Source organism: Bidens hawaiensis, unplaced genomic scaffold (genome assembly GCF_021521415.1).
Source record: "Bidens hawaiensis isolate Kalapana, Puna unplaced genomic scaffold, B.hawaiensis_p1.1 tig00004242_1, whole genome shotgun sequence".
Lineage (NCBI taxonomy): Eukaryota > Viridiplantae > Streptophyta > Magnoliopsida > Asterales > Asteraceae > Bidens > Bidens hawaiensis.
The window spans coordinates 904862-924740 of record NW_027491253.1 but is presented as its reverse complement, the minus strand read 5'-3'; the positions used below and the strand labels follow the sequence as shown (position 1 = coordinate 924740).

Sequence of the window (19879 nt, the reverse complement as noted above, 5' to 3'; positions counted from 1 at the left end):
CGATGAAAATAAATTGAGTTCTTGATTCGGACAACATTGCCAACAATTGACAAACCTAAAGCTCCAAATGCAAAAAGAAAAGAGGGGGAGGGGGGGGGGGGTCACAAAGGTAACACTATAAGAAATTCAGCTATTCGCGGCGACGCCAATAGTGGCGACACTAAGAAATAGCGGCGACGGCCACAACCGTCGTCGCTATTGCTTGGAGTCGCCGCTATTGGAGTCGTCGCTAATAGCTCAATCCGTGTGAAAAAAGTGAGAATCTCCGCTACCGTTGAACCTCCGCCACCGTTGAAGCCTTGCCACCGTGAAAGTAGCTGAAGCTTCGACACCGCTGAACCTCCGCCACCGTTGCAACCGACTTGTTTTGTAAGCTCCGACACTCCTCCGTCACCGTATCCTGCCATAGGGAACAACCACCGAACTCCTTCGTCACCGTCAAGATCTTCAAGATCCAACCTTCAAGATCCAAGACCCTCAAGACCTTCAAGATCCATGACCTTCAAGGTAAAAGTTTCGTCAAGATCTTCAACCACAGCCACCATCGTCATCATCAAGCCACTGTTATTTAGAAATGTTATGTAAATTATTTAGAAATTATGTAAATGAACAGATTTAATGAGAAATTAAACGTGTAGTGTTGTCCTTTTAAAGCTTTGTACGATTAATAATAATTTTTTTTCCGTTTCTAATCAAGAAATCCGTTTCCGGCAAATTTTCCGTCAATGCCTCCGGTGACCCAATGGCGGCGACGCGTGACACATTAGCGGCGACAACTGGAGCTTCAGCAGTGGCAACAAGTTAGCGGCGACATGTCGTCGCTATTACCTTTAGCGGCGACAATTGGGGGTAATAGCGGCGACTTTTGTTGCCGCTAAAAGCTGAATTTCTTGTAGTGTAACCTAAGCTCCGAACAATTATGACGTTTCTTTTTTTTTAACAACAAACTTATGTAACACTATAATTCCACAGTAACTTGCACTTACAAGAATTTGTTCATGGGTGGCAATTTATTCGAAGTTTTTAAATCAAAAGTTAGAGTCCCGAATTTATTATTTTTTGTCATTTTTTTATTAAAAGTACCAAGAACACATTGAAATACTCAAATCCATGGAGTGGTACCAAACTACCAACCAATTAAGACTAGTCGTCTCATTTTTAACCAAATCCATGAAAATATACCCTACATTGGTAAGGGCACTTGCAAAGAATCGACCGAATTTATTTTTATGTTTTCTGAAATAAAACCAAATCACTTAAAAAATAATAAACTTCATTAATTCAAAATAATAAATAAAAAAGAAAATTCCCAAAATAGCTTCTTTTAAAAAGAGAAGTCCCAAAATAGCTCTTTTTTCCTCAAAATATTTTATAATTTGGATTTGCAAGATGTTTTGGGAAAAGATAAAAATAAAGAGGGAGCAGGCTAAATTTCGAAAGAAAGTCAGGTAAAAGACGAGATTTAGAGGAAATAATGTCGGTAAAATCCAAATTATTTGTAATATTGGAGCAAAAGTCCAAATTTTTCAAAAAATTTTTTACTCAAAAAAACCGTCTTAAGAGACTATTTTTTTATGTTTCCTACATTTCCCGTCCATATTTTCAAATTCTTAGAAAAATATATTTTTTTACAATTATACCCCTTAACCACCACAACCACCTTGAACCACCACCACCTTAAACCACCACCATCACGTCGACCCCTAACCCATCACCACCACTGAACTAATCAATTGCAAAAGGGATGTTGCAGTTTTGAATAAACATAGTTTTTTACTAAATAGGTGTAGTTAGAAAATTTATTTACCAATTAGGTGTAGTTTGAAACTTATTTATGAAAATGAGTACTTTTTAACTTGTCTCTCTCATCTCTGCTAATGTAACTAGGTAAAACATAATTAGTCATTATTGTCATTAAGTTCTTTTTTTTATGTAATGTTTTTTTTACTAACTATATTTTTAAACAATGATATTTTAGTTTTAGAGACTGAAGATAATTATGTTTTTTTAAGTCATCATACCGTAATATTAATGAATCATAACTTATATATCATATAAAAGTATGTTAGGTGGAATTATTTTGAATACCAAATAAACCATAACACATATTTTTAATAGTAAATAATTTAGAGTTTGAACAGGTTGCTTTCGTGGGTTGAACCCGAACACAAAAAGAAGCAAAGTTTGTTCGAAACATCAACCAGAAACCAACAACTGTTCGTAGATTGGCACGAACGGTTTAATATGAAAAAACACTATATTATATTTTGAATAATCTTTAGATAAAAAAAAGTTTATTAGAAAACTTTAGAGTTGCGAGTAGGATTAGTATGTGTTGACTTACCTTGATAATTAAAGTTGCAATTTAGTGTATAACTTATTATTCTCTATTCTCTGTTGTAATAAATAAAATAACAAACCGAAATATAGAAGTTAAAAAGAAAGAAGAAAAAATAACATAACATTCGTTCAAAAGAAAAGAAAAGGAAAAAAAATATAATTAGTAAATAATAATATCCATTCTCTCCTGATTTAATTGGTTGAAAGAAATATAATTCCCAAACAGCTAAGTAAAAATTAATATTTGATAATCAAAATAATTTTCTCGAACATATTACATATCATTGTTGTAAATGTTCAGCGCTACATCACAAAGTTCATATTAAATTTTTGCTTTAATAACTATATTGATATTGATTTTTTTTCACTATGCTAGTTTGAAAATTCATAATAAAAGATTTTATACTTAAAAAATTAACAAACTAATTAGTAAAAAAAACATTACATAAAAAAAGAACTTTTTTTTTTGACCGACTAATACGGATCACTGGAGTATCATCGTGCCACCAGTGACACCACACAATCACATCCACCACCAAGCAACCAATTCAGGAGGAAACTCAATATTTGAGAAAAACCCCCTCTTATGAGATTCGAACCCAGGACCTTATGGTCAATAAGTCTTATCCTACCACCAAGAACATAAAAAAAGAACTTAATGACAATAATGACTAATAATTATAATTATGTTTTACCTAATTAAATTAGGAGAGATGAGAGAGACAAATTAAAAAGTACTCATTTTAGTAAATAAGTTTTAAAACACACCTAATTGATAAATAAGTTTTCTAACTACACTTACTTGGTAAAAAACTCTGAATAAACAATCTATAAATATAACATATCAATTGAAATTAGTTCGACAAGCATTACGTAGCTAGACGAACCGACGACACCATAAACCGCGGTTTCCTCAAACTCTTCGACTTCCGAGTCCCACCGTCGTTGAAACCGATCAACGGCGTCAAGAGATACGATGTGAGCGTGGATTCAACTCACAACCTGTGGTTCCGAGTGTTTGTTCCCACAGACGCAACTGAAGATAACCCGGTGACGGTGTACTTCCACTGTGGTGGGTTTGCTTTCTTGTCCCCTGACATGAAGAATTATGATGCCATGTGTCGCCAGATGGTGAGGAAAGTGAATTCTATTGTTGTTTCAGTTGACTACCGGCTTGCACCGGAGCATAGGTACCCTGCGCAACATGACGATGGGTTTGATGTGTTGAAGTTTTTGGATGATGAGGAGAATAGGTTGACTTCGTTACCGGGAAATGTAAATGTTTCACGGTGCTTTCTCGCCGGTGATAGCGCAGGTGGTAACATAGCCCATCATCTTGCTCTAACATATCAATTGGTTCGGTGGTGGTGATAGGGGTGGGGCCGACGTGATGGTGGTGGTTCAAGATGGTGGTGGTGGTTAAGGGGTATAATTGTAAAAAATATATTTTTCTATGAATTTGAAAATATGGACGGGAAAGGTAGTAAACATAAAAAAAAAGTCTCTGAAGACGGTTTTTTTGAGTAAAAAAGTTTTTGAAAAATTTGAACTTTTGCTCCAATATTACAAATAATTTGGACTTTACCGACATTATTTCCCCAAATCTCGTCTTTTACCTGACTTTCTTTCAAAATCTCGTCTTTATTTTTATTTTTTCCCAATACGTCTTGATAGTATAAATTATAAAAGATTTTGAGGAAAAAAAGGCTATTTTGAGACTTTCCTCTCTAAAGAAGACTATTTTGGGAATTTTCCCTACAGCTAAAATCAATCAATACAATGTCATCATCACAGCTTTGCTACTTCTCCCATTTTCGTTGAAGGCCTACTTCAACATTGGACTTGTCACATTGTCCTGTGAGGTATAAAATGGTTAAATGCTTGATCTTTTTGTGTGGAATGGGTGAATTGACCCGGTGCAATTTTATTACGCATGTTTAGTACGGGAGGATAATAGGGATAGTATGAGTTATATGGGTTATAATGAAACGGTTGTTGTGGTTTATCACTAGAACCGCCTCTCGGTCTAGCGACTTTTTTTGGCTTGACTCAAGCTATAATATTTTGCTTGACTCAATGTGAGTAGAAAAATGTAAAGGTCCATTTGGAATTATTTTGGAAGGAATTAAAATTTGATGGAAAGGATTTAACTCTGAGTTCAAACAAAAAAATAGAATTGTGTTTAGTTGGTAAATTGATAAATGAACTTAGATGAATTAGAGGATGAATGCGGTAATATATGATATTTTTGGTAATTGGCTAACATTTTATTGGAAAGTTGAAATTCTATTAAGGTAGTAAAGAATTCTTACATTCCAATAATGATGGAATATATTCAAATTACAATTCCGGTACTAACCAAATATTAAATTTTAATAGAAAATTCCTAAAATAGCTTCTTTTATAATTTGGACTGTCAAGACGCATTGGGAATAGATAAAAATAAAGACGATATTTTGAAAGAAAGTCACGTAAAAGACGAGATTTAGGGAAATAATGCCGAGAAAGTCCAAATTATTTGTAATCTTGGAGCAAAAGTTCAAATTTTTCAAAAACATTTTTACTCAAAAAAACCATCTTGAGATACTGCATTTTTATGTTTCCTATCTTTCCCGTCCATATTTTCAAATTCTTATAAAAAAATATTTTTTACAATTATACCCCTTAACCACCACCACCACCTTGAACCACCACCATCACGTCGGCCCCACCCCATCACCACCACCGAACCACCCCCACCCCATCACCTCCTCTCCACCGCCTCCCGTTGTATCCCCGCCACTCATTACCCACACCCTCCTTCAATTCTTCTTCTTGTTTATGGCAACTCCACTGCCACCCTTCCTTTTCCGGCCATGGTGCGTCAGAGAATATCAATTAAAACCCAAGAAACATTGTAAATACCACCGTGGTCCGTCTAAGCGTGGTGTACATGGGTACGTTTACTCCTCGTACGGACTCCATAGTGGCTAGCTTTCAATAAAAAACAATACAAGTAGTAACGTAACATGCATAAATAGCTAAATATAAATAAACAGAGTTTGTCTAAAAGTACAAAACATACCATGTAAAGCAAATAAGGAGAAGAGGTGATGGGGTGGGAGTGGTGGTGGTGATGGGGTGGGGCCGACGTAATGGTGGTGGTTCAAGGTGGTGGTGGTGGTTAAGGGCTATAATTGTAAAAAATATTTTTTTCTATGAATTTGAAAATATGGACGTGAAAGGTAGGAAACATAAAAAAACAGTCTCTTAAGACGGTTTTTGAATAAAAAAGATTTGGAAAAATATGGACTTTTGCTCGAAGATTACAAAATAATTTGGACTTGCACGGCATTATTTCCTCAAATATCGTCTTTTACCTTTCTTTCGAAATTTTGCATGTTCCCTCTTTATTTTTATCTTTTCCCAAAACGTCTTGCAAGTCCAAATTATAAAAGACTTTGAGGAAAAAAGGACTAAAATGAGACTTTTCTCTAAAAAAAGACTATTTTTGGAATTTTCCCATTAATTAATTTCACCCTAATTCTAAAGGATTCTCTAAACCAAACAAACCCTAAGAATCCAATGCCCACCATCACTATTCCATTTGGTGTTACTGGCCTACCCAACCAAACCGATAAGTACCCTAACATTTCAAGTCTAAGTTTAAAACTGTAAAACGACCAATAACCTAAACGACCACATAGATAAAAACGTAAAATGACCAAGTTCCTTAAGTTGCATTTCTGTGTGTGATATGTTTGGGCCTTTCCTAGGCTTTGGGCTTCTAATTCTGGGTCTTGTTTGGGTATTTATTTGGGCTTCTACAGAAAGAATAATAATACATGCTCCATGGCTTAGGACCGTCCAAATCGCTCGCCGCTCGTTCAGAAATTATTCAAAAAATGCTCACTCCTTTTTTCACTCAATTGTAACGAGCCGCTCCGATCGGTTCGGTTTGTAAACGAGCCAAGCAACAAGCAAAGGTCTGCTCGGTTCGGTTTGGCTCGAATATTTTTAATTTATTATATATATAATTATATATGAATAAATATATAAATATATAGACAACACACATAAATATAAGTATATAATTCTTTAAACCCTTTGAAATTTCCCAATTCCGTCAATTTTATAGTTTTAATTGTTCACTTTAAGTTTTCAGAATACCAGAAGTTTGTTCACATGTTCATTATATCTCAGTTCAAAATTATTTCTCATAAAAAATTACAATCTTTTTGCATGTTTGTCTAAACTACTAATTTGTTTACAAAATACATTATTTACAACATTCAAACTTGTTTCTTATTGAAAATTTTAAAGTGATAAATAAATAATGCTCGAAAGTCGCTCGATGTTTGATCAAAAAATGCTCAATTCGATTTTGGCTCGCATCGGTTTTCGTTCGGTTTGAATTGCAGCCATTCGGTTTTATTCGGTTGTAAACGAGTCAAGCAACGAGCAAGCCTTCGCTCAGTTCGGCTCAACTCGTAAACAGCCCTAGCCTCTATCCTATATTCATATATTTTGAAAATTGAAGCGATCTTTTGAACAAGAACTTGTCTATATATACTCATTGGCATATTAAAACTCTCTAACGTATATAACTTTTTTAAACCACTATAAGTATAGCCAATTCTTAAACCCTTCCATATATACACTCATCGCAATATATTAAAACTCTCCAATTTGTCATCTTGAAACCCTATGTGGTATGTAAACTCTCCAATTTGTCATCTTGAAACCCTATGTGGTATGTGGATGAAAATACCTTGTCGCACTTAATTGGTTTTAAAATAATAAGTGCGACAAGGTATATATAACATAATTGTGTAACCATGGCTTTGCTAAACATATCTAAGATGTATCCATTTTGCATGTAAACTTTGAGCTTATGTGTGCTCACTTTTGATGATTGTAACAACTATTAAGACTACAAAGTATCTCAAAGCTCAACTAAAATGTCACAATTTCATACTAATAAAAGTTTTGAACCACAACATGATGAAATAATATCAAGAAAAAGTAACATTACTTTCTTAAATTTAACAATTAAGTAAAGGGGATAAATCCATATTTACAACATCCTACAAAGGGAATGAAAAGGCAAAAAGTTGAAAAACATCATTAAAGAAATGTATGTTAGATGTTTCACATGTGTATGTAAAGATTTAAAGCACTCTTTTTTCTTAAAAAATTTTCGCAATTAAGATTTAAAGCAAGTTGTGGTCATTGTTATGTTTGGCCATAGAGAGAGTGAAGTATATCAGTAGTATGGTTCCCATGCTTGACCTGTTAAAAGTGAGTACTCATTAAGCGTTAGTTCACCATAAAGCATGTGTCAAATGGGTTAAGTAACTGATAAAAAAATTATAAAATTAAAGCGGGTCAAGTTGAATAAATGAATAACCCGATTTAATTAATTATGCTAATTTGATAAAAGTTTTCGCTGAGAAATGACTTTTTGATGGCATTTCTGTTCTCCTTTTTACGAATTTAATAAAAAATATTATATTTTAAAAGTAAAATTTAATTATTTATTTGAAGCAATTTAAAGAAATATAGTGCAAGATCGATGAGAATTGTTCTTACAATGTGGCAAAGAAGAACAATATTCTTCTAGGGTTGATGATCGATGTTTGTTTGAAACTACTTGATCTTTTACCCATGTGTATGCTTTTCATCGATGTTCCGGTGGCATTTACGGTGGTGACAGCTGTGGCAGTGGTAGTTATTGTAATTTGGTGGTGGCTTTGTGACTCCGGATTGCCTATGGACATATATAAAATAGATAAATGGAGTTGACGAAATTTTAACATTAAAGAAAAGGAAATTAAATAAAAGAGAAACCAACTTTTCCACCGCAAACGTATCAAATAATTCAAGTTGCATGTGCAATTGAGATATGAAGAAACACTAAGTGACCCCGGGTTAAGTAGATGTTTCCCACGAGGGTTAAGTCCGGCAAAGATGGTTCTTCTGATGACCTGCAAAACAGACACCGTGAGCTCGTCACTGAGAAGGGGGGGTACCTCCTTGTGACCACCCTCCGGCGTGAGAAACAGACTAGATTGCTCTTGAATATAAGTGTATATTAAGAGAGATTGCTACAGAAGATAAGATAATAATACCATTCCAATGTGTTGGAGTATTTATAGCCGAAGGTAGGTTTCCAAGAAGGTACAGCCGGCTGAATAGTATTCCTGTTCTGCTAACTGTGGGCTACGCACATGCCATGCTGGTGGTTGGTGGGTAGGCAGCGGCTGATAGTGACCAGGCCGGCTGTGTACTATTCCTTTTCCACCAGCTGCAGGCTATGCACGTGCTACGACAGGTTGGTGAGTAGGCAGCGGCTGATAGTGACATTAAGTAATAGAGCATGCTGCTCGTTGTACTGTTGTCAGTGAGCTGTCGCAGCTTTGGTCAGATCTTTTGTCCATACCTCGTCAGGTACAGTACAAAAGATCCCCCAGTAGCGTACGGACTGGCTCATTTGGGCGGGAGTTTTCCCGGCTTTGGGCGAGAATATTCCCGGCTTGCTCACTCCTTCTTCAGGTGACATTACTGAATTATTTAAGAGTTAAGTGCCTTGTGCGTGTAGCCTTGCTGCGCGGGTAGCCTTCCCTGATGGCTAGTATCCGTTGCTGCGGGAACAGGCGGAGTACGTCGACCATTGGGAGGCTTTTCCTGCGGGAACAGCTTGAGTACTGCGCGTAAGGACGTCACGTCTCTGAGCATGGTGGGTCCTGCGGATCCAGTTGGTTTCTGCGCAGACGTCTCTCTTCAAGGTGAGTCTTGCGAGTTTAGCCTTTGCGCAGACGTCCCTGTTGAAGGTGAGTCTTGCGGGTTCAACTGCGCAGACGTCCCTCTTTGAGGTGAGTCTTGCGGGTCCAACTGGGCTCTGCTGGGACCTACCTCTTCAAGTCCCCCCAGTCCAATGTTCTTCTCATGAATTGTTAATAAGTGAGGTGAACTTTTGGACTTAAGCAAAGGGTTTTGAAAAGGGTTTAGTTTTTAGGTTTTCCATGGGGATTCTTCCCGCGGAAGTCCTAATGTCACGTGCAGAAATTCCCGACTTTTCTGCTTGATCTTTGGGTATGATGCGGGTAGGTCTGTAACCTCCTCGCAAGTCAGGAGCGTTGAGTTCCACTTGTGTAGATTCTTCATGAGGTTTTGGTAGTTTTGAACATAGTGATCAATTATGTTAAACAACCAATTCCATCTTGGAGCTTCAAACAATCTAGTTCTATACGTTCCCGCTATGCGGGGATGTTATTCCCGTTTCCGCAAGCATGGCCCAGAAAATCCTTCTTGGTTTCAATTCCCTGCGGAGTGCTAAGTATGTGAAGGGTTTCGCCTTGACACTGTACCCGCACTTGTCTTATGGTTACTTTACTTCCAAGGTATTCCTGGCTTCAATTCCCTGCAGGTGCTAAGTATGTGAAGGGTTTTGCCTTGACACTGTACCCGCACCCGTCTTATAGTTACTTGGTTGCCGAGGTATTCTTGGCTGCAATTCCCTGCGGGTGCTAGATATGTGAAGGGTTTTGCCTTAACACTGTATCCGCACCTGTCTTACGGTTACTTGGTTACCAAGGTAAGGGGGTATAGTCCCGCTTACTTTTGAATCTTTTTGAAATTCGAAGAGTTGGTGAAAGGATAAGAACAGTCCAAACTGTTGAAACGTCGTCCGACGGTTTCTTCTGACAGTGTCAGGACGTGCAGGAAGTTATGGCGACGTGACAGTATATGGTCATTCCAGACGCTTTTTCAGGCTCGTGGGCGCGAGTTTTCGGGCGCGTGGCCGCGAAGTTTACGGCACGCGTTGTCAACAGTTGTTGCCAGCTTGCATATTCCACGTGTCATAGTTTCATTGCACCTGCGTTTTCCTCTCTCTTCCGCATTAAATTCATCGCATTCATTGCGATGAGTATATAAAGGGAGGAGAGGATGCATCTCAACTCACAGTTTCACCTCTCTTCTTCTTCTAAACGATTTCCGGCGAATACTCTAACTTTTCTGTCGAGCATTCTCCTGAAATCGTTCTTCTTTACATCCAAAACATGTCTTCTACTCATGATCCTGAGGTTACTGTCGAGGAGTCCGATGTATACCTCGAGAATCCTTCGTCCACGTCGGACAAGGATGACAAGAGTACTGCTGGTGAGTGCCAGTGTGCTCTCCCTGTAGATCTTTATCAGTACATCGTCAGGAAGTTCATGCTCGAGCCTTTCGAGCCTGAGTTTCCTGCGTCTCGTCAGACGGTGTACGATGCCCCCAAGGGCAAGATAGAGGTGTATGCCGCATTCTTCGTCTATGGGAATCTCAGGTTCCCATTGACGAAGTTTGTGTACCGTGTTTTGGAGAGACACGGTGTACATCTGACGGAGGTACACCCAATGGCGATCGCCAAGATTCGCCATTTTGAATGGGTGTGCCTCATTCTGGGCGTGGAGCCCCATGTCGACCGCCTGATGACCTTCTATTCCTGGAGGTGCATCCAGGGGTGGTATACGTTGGTCACTCGGATCAAGGGTTTGAAGATCTGCGCTACCGAGCGCAGTCTTCGGTCTTGGAAGCGGGAGTTCTTCTATATCTCCGCTCGCGTCGTCCCCATAGCAATGACGTTCAAGAACGGGAGAGCTCTCCCGAACCTTCACGCCTCCAACTACCAGGAGGCGGAATGGTTCTCCAAGATTTCCCGGGTCCAGTCTCCGGTTTACCGCTTTGCGGAGTCCGGGATGGTGATGCTCGGGATGAGCCGGGTGTGGAAGGATGCTGGGGCGGAGGCGCCACAGATTCCTATCGTCCTCGAATACGGTTTGAACTCTATCCCTTACGGTATGATTCACATCCTTTTGCTGATTTAGGGTTTTTCTTCTAACTGTTTCTCTTTTTGTTTCAGAGGGGAATGACTTACAATCTCTCATGCATCCGCGAGAGGCTGGTGGTCCCGCTCGGCTGGGTACTCGTGCTCTTGATGAGAATGAGTTGCCCATCCTTGAGCAAACGGCGGATCGGTTTGTGGAGGTCTACCCGCCAGGCCACGAGATTTTGAGTGCCACGCGGCCAGGTAAGGAACTTTTTAACCCCCGCCCTCTCCATGCTCAAACCTCTGCTGGAATTCCTCTAATCTTGTCATCTTCTGATGAGGAATCCACAGATGGTCCTTTCTTGGTGAGGAAGAAGAAGGCTGCTGGCGCAAAGGGCAAGGCGAAGGTTGCCTCTACCGCCGATCCGGTGAATCGGTCTGACTCAGAGACCGAAAGCGAGGAGGTGGCGGGGAACTCTGGTGGTGGTGAGACAACGGTCTCGGAGGTTGAGACAGCTGCCACTTCCACGCGACCAAGTTCTACGACGGTGACTGGCGTGAAGAGGCAGGCTCCGTCGGGTTCGTCCCCGCCGGTCAGGACCTTCAAGTTGAAGAGAACTTGTAAGTATAAATTAATCTTACCCGCAATTCCTTTCCGCCATTGTTTTTAATATCTTGTCTTCATGCAGGCATGGATGCAACTGCATTCCAAGGTGATGCGGGGAGGAGCACCTCTGGACCCGTGACGGTAGGTTTGGTCAACCTACCCGAGGCGACGACCCAGGCGGCCGCATCTGTTTCGAGTGTTGGTTCAGTTGCTCACCCAGTTGATGCAACTGTTCCAATTGTGACGTCTCTGCCGGCTGTCAGTGCCATATTCACTGCGTCTTTCACTGAGCCGGCGGTGAGTTTTTCTGCGGGTTCCTCCGCAGCGGCGGCCACGGTTGTGAGTTCACCTCCAGTGAGTTCACCACCGATGGTCTCTACCGCGGCGGATTCAACCGTGCCTCCGGCACCGGCGACTACCTCGTCTCCGGCCGGTTCAGCAGGTATGTTCGGGGCTTCTAGCCAATCTCTGCCTCCTTCCCATCTGCCTGACCTCCTGGATGGATATCCGTTAGGTTCGGGTGATGGGTTTGGCGGCTACTGTCGACCCTACAGGTGCGTAGGGTTATTTTGGCCTTTATATATATATATATATATATATATCATCTTTTCCTAACTGCTTTTTGTTTTTGCAGTGTCGGATTCGAATGAGGTGTATGTTCCACGGTGGAACATCCGCCGGGGAACAACCCTTCGGACGCCTGTGGAATGCGTCGAGTGGGCGCGTCACGCGGCCCCAAGTGGCGCGTTGGGGGAAGCCATGTCCAGCTACCAGGAGGGTAGGCTGACAAATGAGCTTCGGATTCTCCTTGCCCGGATGCAACCGCGCGTCGAGTTACTTTGTCGTGAAAACGACAAGTTAAAGGCTGCGCATATCCAAGAAGTGGCTCAGACGCGGGCTATCCGGGAGGAGAACAGGAGACTCTCCGCCGTTGTTGCGGAGAAGGAAACGGCCTTCAAGGCCCTCGAGGTTGAAGTTCAGGCCCGTCTCGAGGCCCGTTCCAAGGCTGCTCAAGCTATTAACGAACAGCTTAGGTTGGCTAAGGAAAGTGCGCGAAACGCGACCGAGAGGGCCACCAAGGCTGAAGCTGTTGCTGAGCCTCTGCGCGCCGAGAATGAGGAGCTCAAAGCCAAATTAGAGAGGCTCCATCAGGCTCATGACGCCTTGGCCATGGAAGATGCCAAGAAGCTCCAAGAGAACTTGGATCAGAGGGGTATGCTTGACCATACTGAGCGTAAGCTGAAGGGCGTTGAAGAGGCTGCTGCTAAGGAAGTGTTGCTTGCCAACCTTAACAAAAGTGAAGCCGAACGCGCCCGTGACCAAGCTCAAGCTGCACTCCAGGAAGCTCTGATTACCAAGGAATGGCTTCTACGAGAAGCGTTGTCGCAGGTATGTATAGCTTCATAATATCTTTACGCTTTTCTTTGTACTTAGAAAAGGTTTTGATACTTGTATTTTTTTCTTGTTGTAGGTTGTGCATCGAGTCTTCACGGACACATCATATGACGATGCCATGAGCGCAGCCCTCAACGCTTCTCATGAGGATGGGGAAGAGGCTGGCTTCCTGCTTGGTCTAGGGTTCGTTGAGAAGGGCATCCCGCCTTCCAACTTCCCTTTATATGATGTGGATACTGAAGCTGTATATGACCAAGAAGTGAACCAGTATGCCGCCTTCCCACACCCGGTAGTGGAGAAGGTGAACGAAGTTGCTGCTGATGATGATGGGCTAACCATTCTCAAGACCTTCCTTGAACCGCCACAGCCAACCGATGGTGCGGGTACAAGTGGGTTTGGAGGGAGTGGCCCTGAAGCTTGATCTTTTAAATCCCTTCCCACTGTTAGGATAGATTTACGTCTTTGTATAGATTTATATTCTTGTAGGCGGGTAGATACCCGGCCATTCTTGTAATACTTTGAATTTTTATGGAATATAAATCTTTGTGCGGGTAGGACCGCCACTTTCACTGGATGACTTGCTTTATAAACGTTATATGACTTGCTCATGCATATTATAGCTTAATTTGGCACTTGTTTTGCCGCATAAACAATATATGATTCGCTCGTGCATATTTTAGTTTAACTTAGCAATTTTCCAAGTGTTTTGAATAAGTTGACCGTTCGACGCGCAGTTGTCAATAGGTTAGTGTTTAGTTTCCTCTATCATGATTATGCGGGTAGGACCGAGACTTTCATTTAGTGGGATGACTAATCTTTACCTATAACTGACCTGCGTGAAGGTTTTCCGTTTTTTGTGTTTACGCGGGTTTTGCCGCCGTCCACACGCAAAAATGTCTTCACACTTATTTATGCGGTGAATACCGGCATATCAGTGTTTTGAATAAGTTAACCGTTCGACGCGCGGTTGTCGATAGGTTAATGTTCAGTTTCCTCTATCATGATTGTGCGGGTAGGACCGGCACTTTCATTTAGTGGGATGACTGAACTTCACCTATAACTGACCTGCGTGAAGGTTTGCCGTTTTTTGTGTTTATGCGGGTTTTGCCGCCGTCCACACGCAACGACCTCCCCACTTATTTATGCGGTGAATACCGGCATATCAGTGTGGAAAGTTCAATATAAATGTAAGACCATCAGCGTCAATGTGATAAGGATAATCATTTCCATTAGAAGTGGCTCTTGGCCTTTTCTTTACAAGTTTGGAATTGATCTACACGCAGACTGTGTAATTGAGCTCCCTTCCATGTTGTTGGGATGGGAGTGCCATCGAGCCGATATGCACCTGGTTCGGAATCTCGTTGTTTACGCAGTATGTAGTTTCCAACATTGAAGCTGCAGTTTCGTCCGTGTTTTCCCCAACCGGGGTTCTACACGCATTAGTTTGCTTAGCATTCATTACGCCATGAGGTGCGTGAGCGTCCCATCTCTGACAAATGCTTCGACGATGTCCTTCAAGTCTAAGCATTCCTCGGTGGTGTGACCTCTTGTCCTGTGGAAGTCACAGAATTTGCTTTGATCAGCGTTTGGGCGCTGTCGGATAATTGGAGCCTCTGGCCATGGGAGCCTCTCGGTGGCGAATATCTCGGTAACGCTTTTGGTGAGTGGCGTCCATCTGGAGTTCTGGTTCGACAACTGCATGCTATCCCTTCCGCCTAACCGAGGGTGCGAGCCGGATGAGGTGTCAAAGTTTACCCTTGACTGCCAAATGCCTAGCTTCCTCTTTTTGTTTAGTCGGGCGGTAAGGACGTTGTTTTCTCTTGTTTTCTGGGTGTAGAGGTTTGTGCTCTGGGGAAGATCTCTACCCAGTTGCTTTTCCGTTTCTGCGAAGCGTTTAGCTGCTGTCATGATGGCATCCCACGTGGATGGCATGCCGTCTTTACCCGTTAAGGTGCGGATGAGCTCTGGGTCCTTTGCGCCCTGGATGAAAGCAGCGCGAACAAGATCTTCGCTAATAGCGCCCAGACTTAGCTTCTTTGAATTGAAGCGTGTGATGAAGTCTAGTAAAGACTCGTCTTCCTCTCGGATCCAGTTGAGGATCGTCCATTGCTCTTCAGTGTACTTTCTTTGTTGACTGAAGTGTTGGCTGAACTTCTGTTGGAAGTCTGCCCAATCGTAGATGTGGTGGACCGGTAGACGGTCAAACCACGCTCTGGCTGCTCCAACCAGCGTCATCTGGAACATATAACACCACGCGGGTTCCGTCCAGTTGCTGACGGTTGCCCCCGCTATGAATCTGTTCAAATGATCGTCTGGGTCAGATATACCATCATAAGTGCCGATGTTGGACATCTGTTTGGCACTTCTCGGGGCGATTGCTTCCGCAATGTCCCTTGCAAACTTGGACGTTCCCGCATTTGCAGCAGTTGGTCTAAAGGTTTTTCAGAAATCGCGTGGGTTTCCCCCCGCGTTCCTTGGTTTGAAGGTGTTTCCAAAATTCCTTCTCGGTTGGAAGTCCGTTTCCTTACGCTTCCCTTTCGCCCTATGGCGAGGGTTTGTGTCGGTGTCGGATTCCTCCGAATCATCGTCCAAGTACTCGCACTCATTGCTCATGTTGAGCTGTTGTCGAGTGCTTCCGAATTCGTCAGCCTGTTGGAGTGAACGTAAGCGTTCATCCAACTCAGCTTGGAATTCCTTCTGACGTGCTTCGGCCCACGCTTTAACTTGATCGAGTGTTTGGCGGGGGAGCTTCGTCTGTTGTCTCTCCAACTGGGCATCGGTGAATCCCAGTGAAAGATTGTTTACTGCACTTGCCCCGGCTCGGGTAACCGGGGTAGTGTTCGTAAAATTTACTGCACTTGCCCCGGCTTGGGTAACCGGGGTAGTGTTCGTAAATATTGTGTACTCGCCGGTGTTCCCCCCAGTAGCTGGGGTTGTGGTTACCGGGGTTTCTTGGTCACTCGTTGGCCTTGGCAACGGAGTAACCTTAACCATCTTTCCAGAAGTTTGAAAAAACTGAAAAAGAATAAGTTCTAGCTTTTATGCACGGATGGCGCCAATGAAGAAACACTAAGTGACCCCGGGCAGATTACGGATAATCTGGGGGTTAAGTAGATGTTTCCCACGAGGTTTAAGTCCGGCAAAGATGGTTCTTCTGATGACCTGCAAAACAGACACCGTGAGCTCGTCACTGAGAAGGAGGGGTACCTCCTTGTGACCACCCTCCGGCGTGAGAATCAGACTAGATTGCTCTTGAATATAAGTGTATATTAAGAGAGATTGCTAGAGAAGATAAGATAATAATACCATTCCAAGGTGTTGGAGTATTTATAACCGAAGGTAGGTTTCCAAGAAGGTACAGCCGGCTGAATAGTATTCCTGTTCTGCCAACTGTGGGCTACGCACATGCCATGCTGGTGGTTGGTGGGTAGGCAGCGGCTGATAGTGACCAGGCCGGCTGTGTACTATTCCTTTTCCACCAACTGCAGGCTATGCACGTGCTACGACAGGTTGGTGAGTAGGCAGCGGCTGATAGTGACATTAAGTAATAGAGCATGCTGCTCGTTGTACTGTTGTCAGTGAGCTGTCGCAGCTTTGGTCAGATCTTTTGTCCATACCTCGTCAGGTACAGTACAAAAGATCCTCCAGTAGCGTACGGACTGGCTCATTTGGGCGGGAGTTTTCCCGGCTTTGGGCGGGAATATTCCCGGCTTGCTCACTCCTTCTTCAGGTGACATTACTGAATTATTTAAGAGTTAAGTGCCTTGTGCGTGTAGCCTTGCTGCGCGGGTAGCCTTCCCTGATGGCTAGTATCCGTTGCTGCGGGAACAGGCGGAGTACGTCGACCATTGGGAGGCTTTTCCTGCAGGAACAGCTTGCGTACTGCGCGTAAGGACGTCACGTCTTTGAGCATGGTGGGTCCTGCGGATCCAGTTGGTTTCTGCGCAGACGTCTCTCTTCAAGGTGAGTCTTGCGAGTTTAGCTTTTGCGCAGACGTCCCTGTTGAAGGTGAGCCTTGCGGGTTCAACTGCGCAGACGTCCCTTTTTTAGGTGAGTCTTGCGGGTCCAACTGGGCTCTGCTGGGACCTACCTCTTCAAGAGATCATATTGATAGGAACAGAAAGGAATAATTTTGTTTGATTGGGTTGAACTTTATGTAATTAAATTAATGATATATATATTTACTAGGAAATTTCATTCGATTCAATACACATATAAAAAGGAGGAGAAAACTGTTTTATCATCTCTTAAAGATTAAAGAAATTATGAAAAATATTTAATTTATTATAAATAACTCATTCAACATTAAGAATTAATTTATTTTAAGAGGAAAAAGTTGTTTCATCATGTCTTAAAGGTCAAGACAGGGCTTTACTCGAGAATCATTAAAAACTTTTTTTTCGAAAAAACATGTATATAAATTTTTTAAAAATATTTCAAGCTACCGGGGTGATCGGGTTGAAATTGAAATATTTAATTTAACCTGAAAAGGTTCAATAATTTTGTTAGTATGTAAAGAAGTAGACATAACATGAAAGGTTTATTTATGTTAATATGTAAATAAGTCATCCAAAATGAAAAACTTACTCAATTTCTATTTGTTTTTCTCAATTTTGTATTTTAATATATTAAATGGTTTTGAGAGTATCTTAACTTGTAATGTGATGTTCCTTTGTCATTATCCGATTCTATACGACACGTATACTCTGTTAGAGTTAGGTATTTATTAAGTGTTTATCAACTCGCAAAACATTATATTTAGTAGCTAACCTAACTCAAAAGCCCTTACCTTGATGATCCATCTATAATATTGCATAATACATTTTAAAAAGCATTTTATGTTGTTTTCAATGATAAAATATCTGTGCAAAGAGCCAACGACTTAAATCCACAACCACTTGTTTAATAAATATAACTTCTAATAAAATAAAATTAATTATTTTATTAAAGAAACATGCGTTTTCCTCACTACCTCTTGGATGTTATTATGAAAATAAATACAAATCTTTTTGTTATTTAAATGTATTTTAAGCAAGTATGTTTTATGATTAATTAGATCCATAATTGTTTTGTTATATTTCATAATTATAACATATAGAAATTTAGTATAAAAAAAGAGAAAAAAGTGGTTACCTTTAGGTGAAAAGATAGCTTCTCTCTCATTGTCAACGCTAGGATTACTCACCTTCTTATCTTCTTTTCTGGATAAACTCCTAGGCAACTAATAATTAGACAAATACAATAATTTAAAAAAACATATTTTGGTAAAAGAAACTAGAAGTATAGCACATTTCAAATAACAAACAAAAGAGCATTCAGCTGTTACAAATGTAGTTTCTGTTGCACTTATGAAAAAAAGTTCAAACCAAACTGCTAATTATGATTTTGAGGGAAGTCACACTAAACTGAATCGTTTTTGGTTAGTTAGACCGGCTAGTTAAAATGGTTCCTTTTGACATTTAATTGAAACACATTTTTTATTTGAATTTACTCCTAATTTTATGTCATCGTGGAACTTAAGCCCTCTACAATAGTCTACATACTGCTAGTCCAAAAGCATTTGGTGCTTATACACGCACAAAGAAGACTACATGAAAAAAAAAAAAAAACATAGCGTATCAAAGCTTACGTTTAATCTTGAATTAAATGTAGCATCTTTGTTTGTGAGATGCGAGAAAGCTTCCATGTCGACTTGAAAGCTATCAGATTTCATGTTCAAATTTTCGTCACAAACTGAAACTTTCTGAGCTCCCTTTTCACAAGTCCATAAATACCCCAAATCCGTTGACTCCATTGAAGTCAAACTTTACACATTTATCCAACTGGTGCACCTTCCTCTGTTTGATCTGTAAACAGATTAGAACCAAAAACATAATGACTATTAATTTCGATCAAGCATAAAGTCAACCCTATTCACGGAAAATTATGAACGTTAAGTTTTCATGTAATTTAGACAACTTGTTGTCAAATCACAAGATCGAAAGAAACCAAAACCCGTGACTCGTTTTTGATCCTGTCGAATACCAACCTTTTGTTTTTACGGTTTTTTCAGGGGGCGGCGGTGGAACTTGATGTTTTTTTGTGGCGGCAGACGATGGCAGGACAGAGAATGTGGGAAATTACAAGGAGGATTTGAGAGATGAAGGGATGCTTGGTTACATATGGGTGTTTTATGTTGTTTTGGGCTTTCTGTTATGGTCATGATGAGTTGCTTTTGTCTTTATAGTGTTTGTTTATGATTTTTGAAAGTTATGAGAAAATTCTGTTACACTTTATAGAAAAGTTATTACTTTTAAAACTATGTTGCGTGACGTCTACGGTTATTGGAGTAGATAATTTTCTTTTTAATTCGCACCCATAATGATTAACGTTTAGTAGGAAAAAATATTTTTTTATTATCTCAACTAGTTTTTGAATTCGTATATTACACGGAATTCGTTAAATAATAAAAATAAGTAGGGTACGTTTTTTTGAAAGAAATGAACAAAATTAAATATAAGAAGAAAATAAAATACATACTACAAATAATAAGTACATAATCTCAAATTTAGAAATTAGAATGAGATAAACCATTACAAGTTTATAACAATATACAACAATTGTTAAAATTGTTTTACTCATTACCCATGAATAACTGTAATAACTGAGATGAGAGATTTGAAAATTAGAAGATGATGAATTAGAAAATTATAAAGGAAATTATAACCCTTTTGCCAAAATTATTTTGACCCATGACCCATGAATAG

The 19879-nt window shown here is 40.6% G+C and overlaps 1 protein-coding gene and 1 pseudogene across 1 annotated transcript; one reads left to right on the top strand and one right to left on the bottom strand.

Annotated features, from left to right (window-relative positions):
- The first annotated feature begins 742 nt into the window (after positions 1–742).
- LOC143625859 (putative carboxylesterase 18 pseudogene) lies at positions 743–3711 on the top strand (annotated as a pseudogene).
- A 3821-nt stretch (positions 3712–7532) lies between these two features.
- On the bottom strand, positions 7533–19381 carry LOC143625857 (uncharacterized). Its single transcript, XM_077096084.1, has 4 exons — positions 18763–19381; positions 18267–18354; positions 7912–8089; positions 7533–7611 (listed from the first exon to the last, which is right to left on the bottom strand). The coding sequence occupies exons 1-4, from the start codon at positions 18925–18927 to the stop codon at positions 7533–7535; spliced, it is 510 nt and encodes a 169-aa protein (XP_076952199.1). The 5' UTR covers positions 18928–19381.
- Positions 19382–19879: the final 498 nt, after the last annotated feature.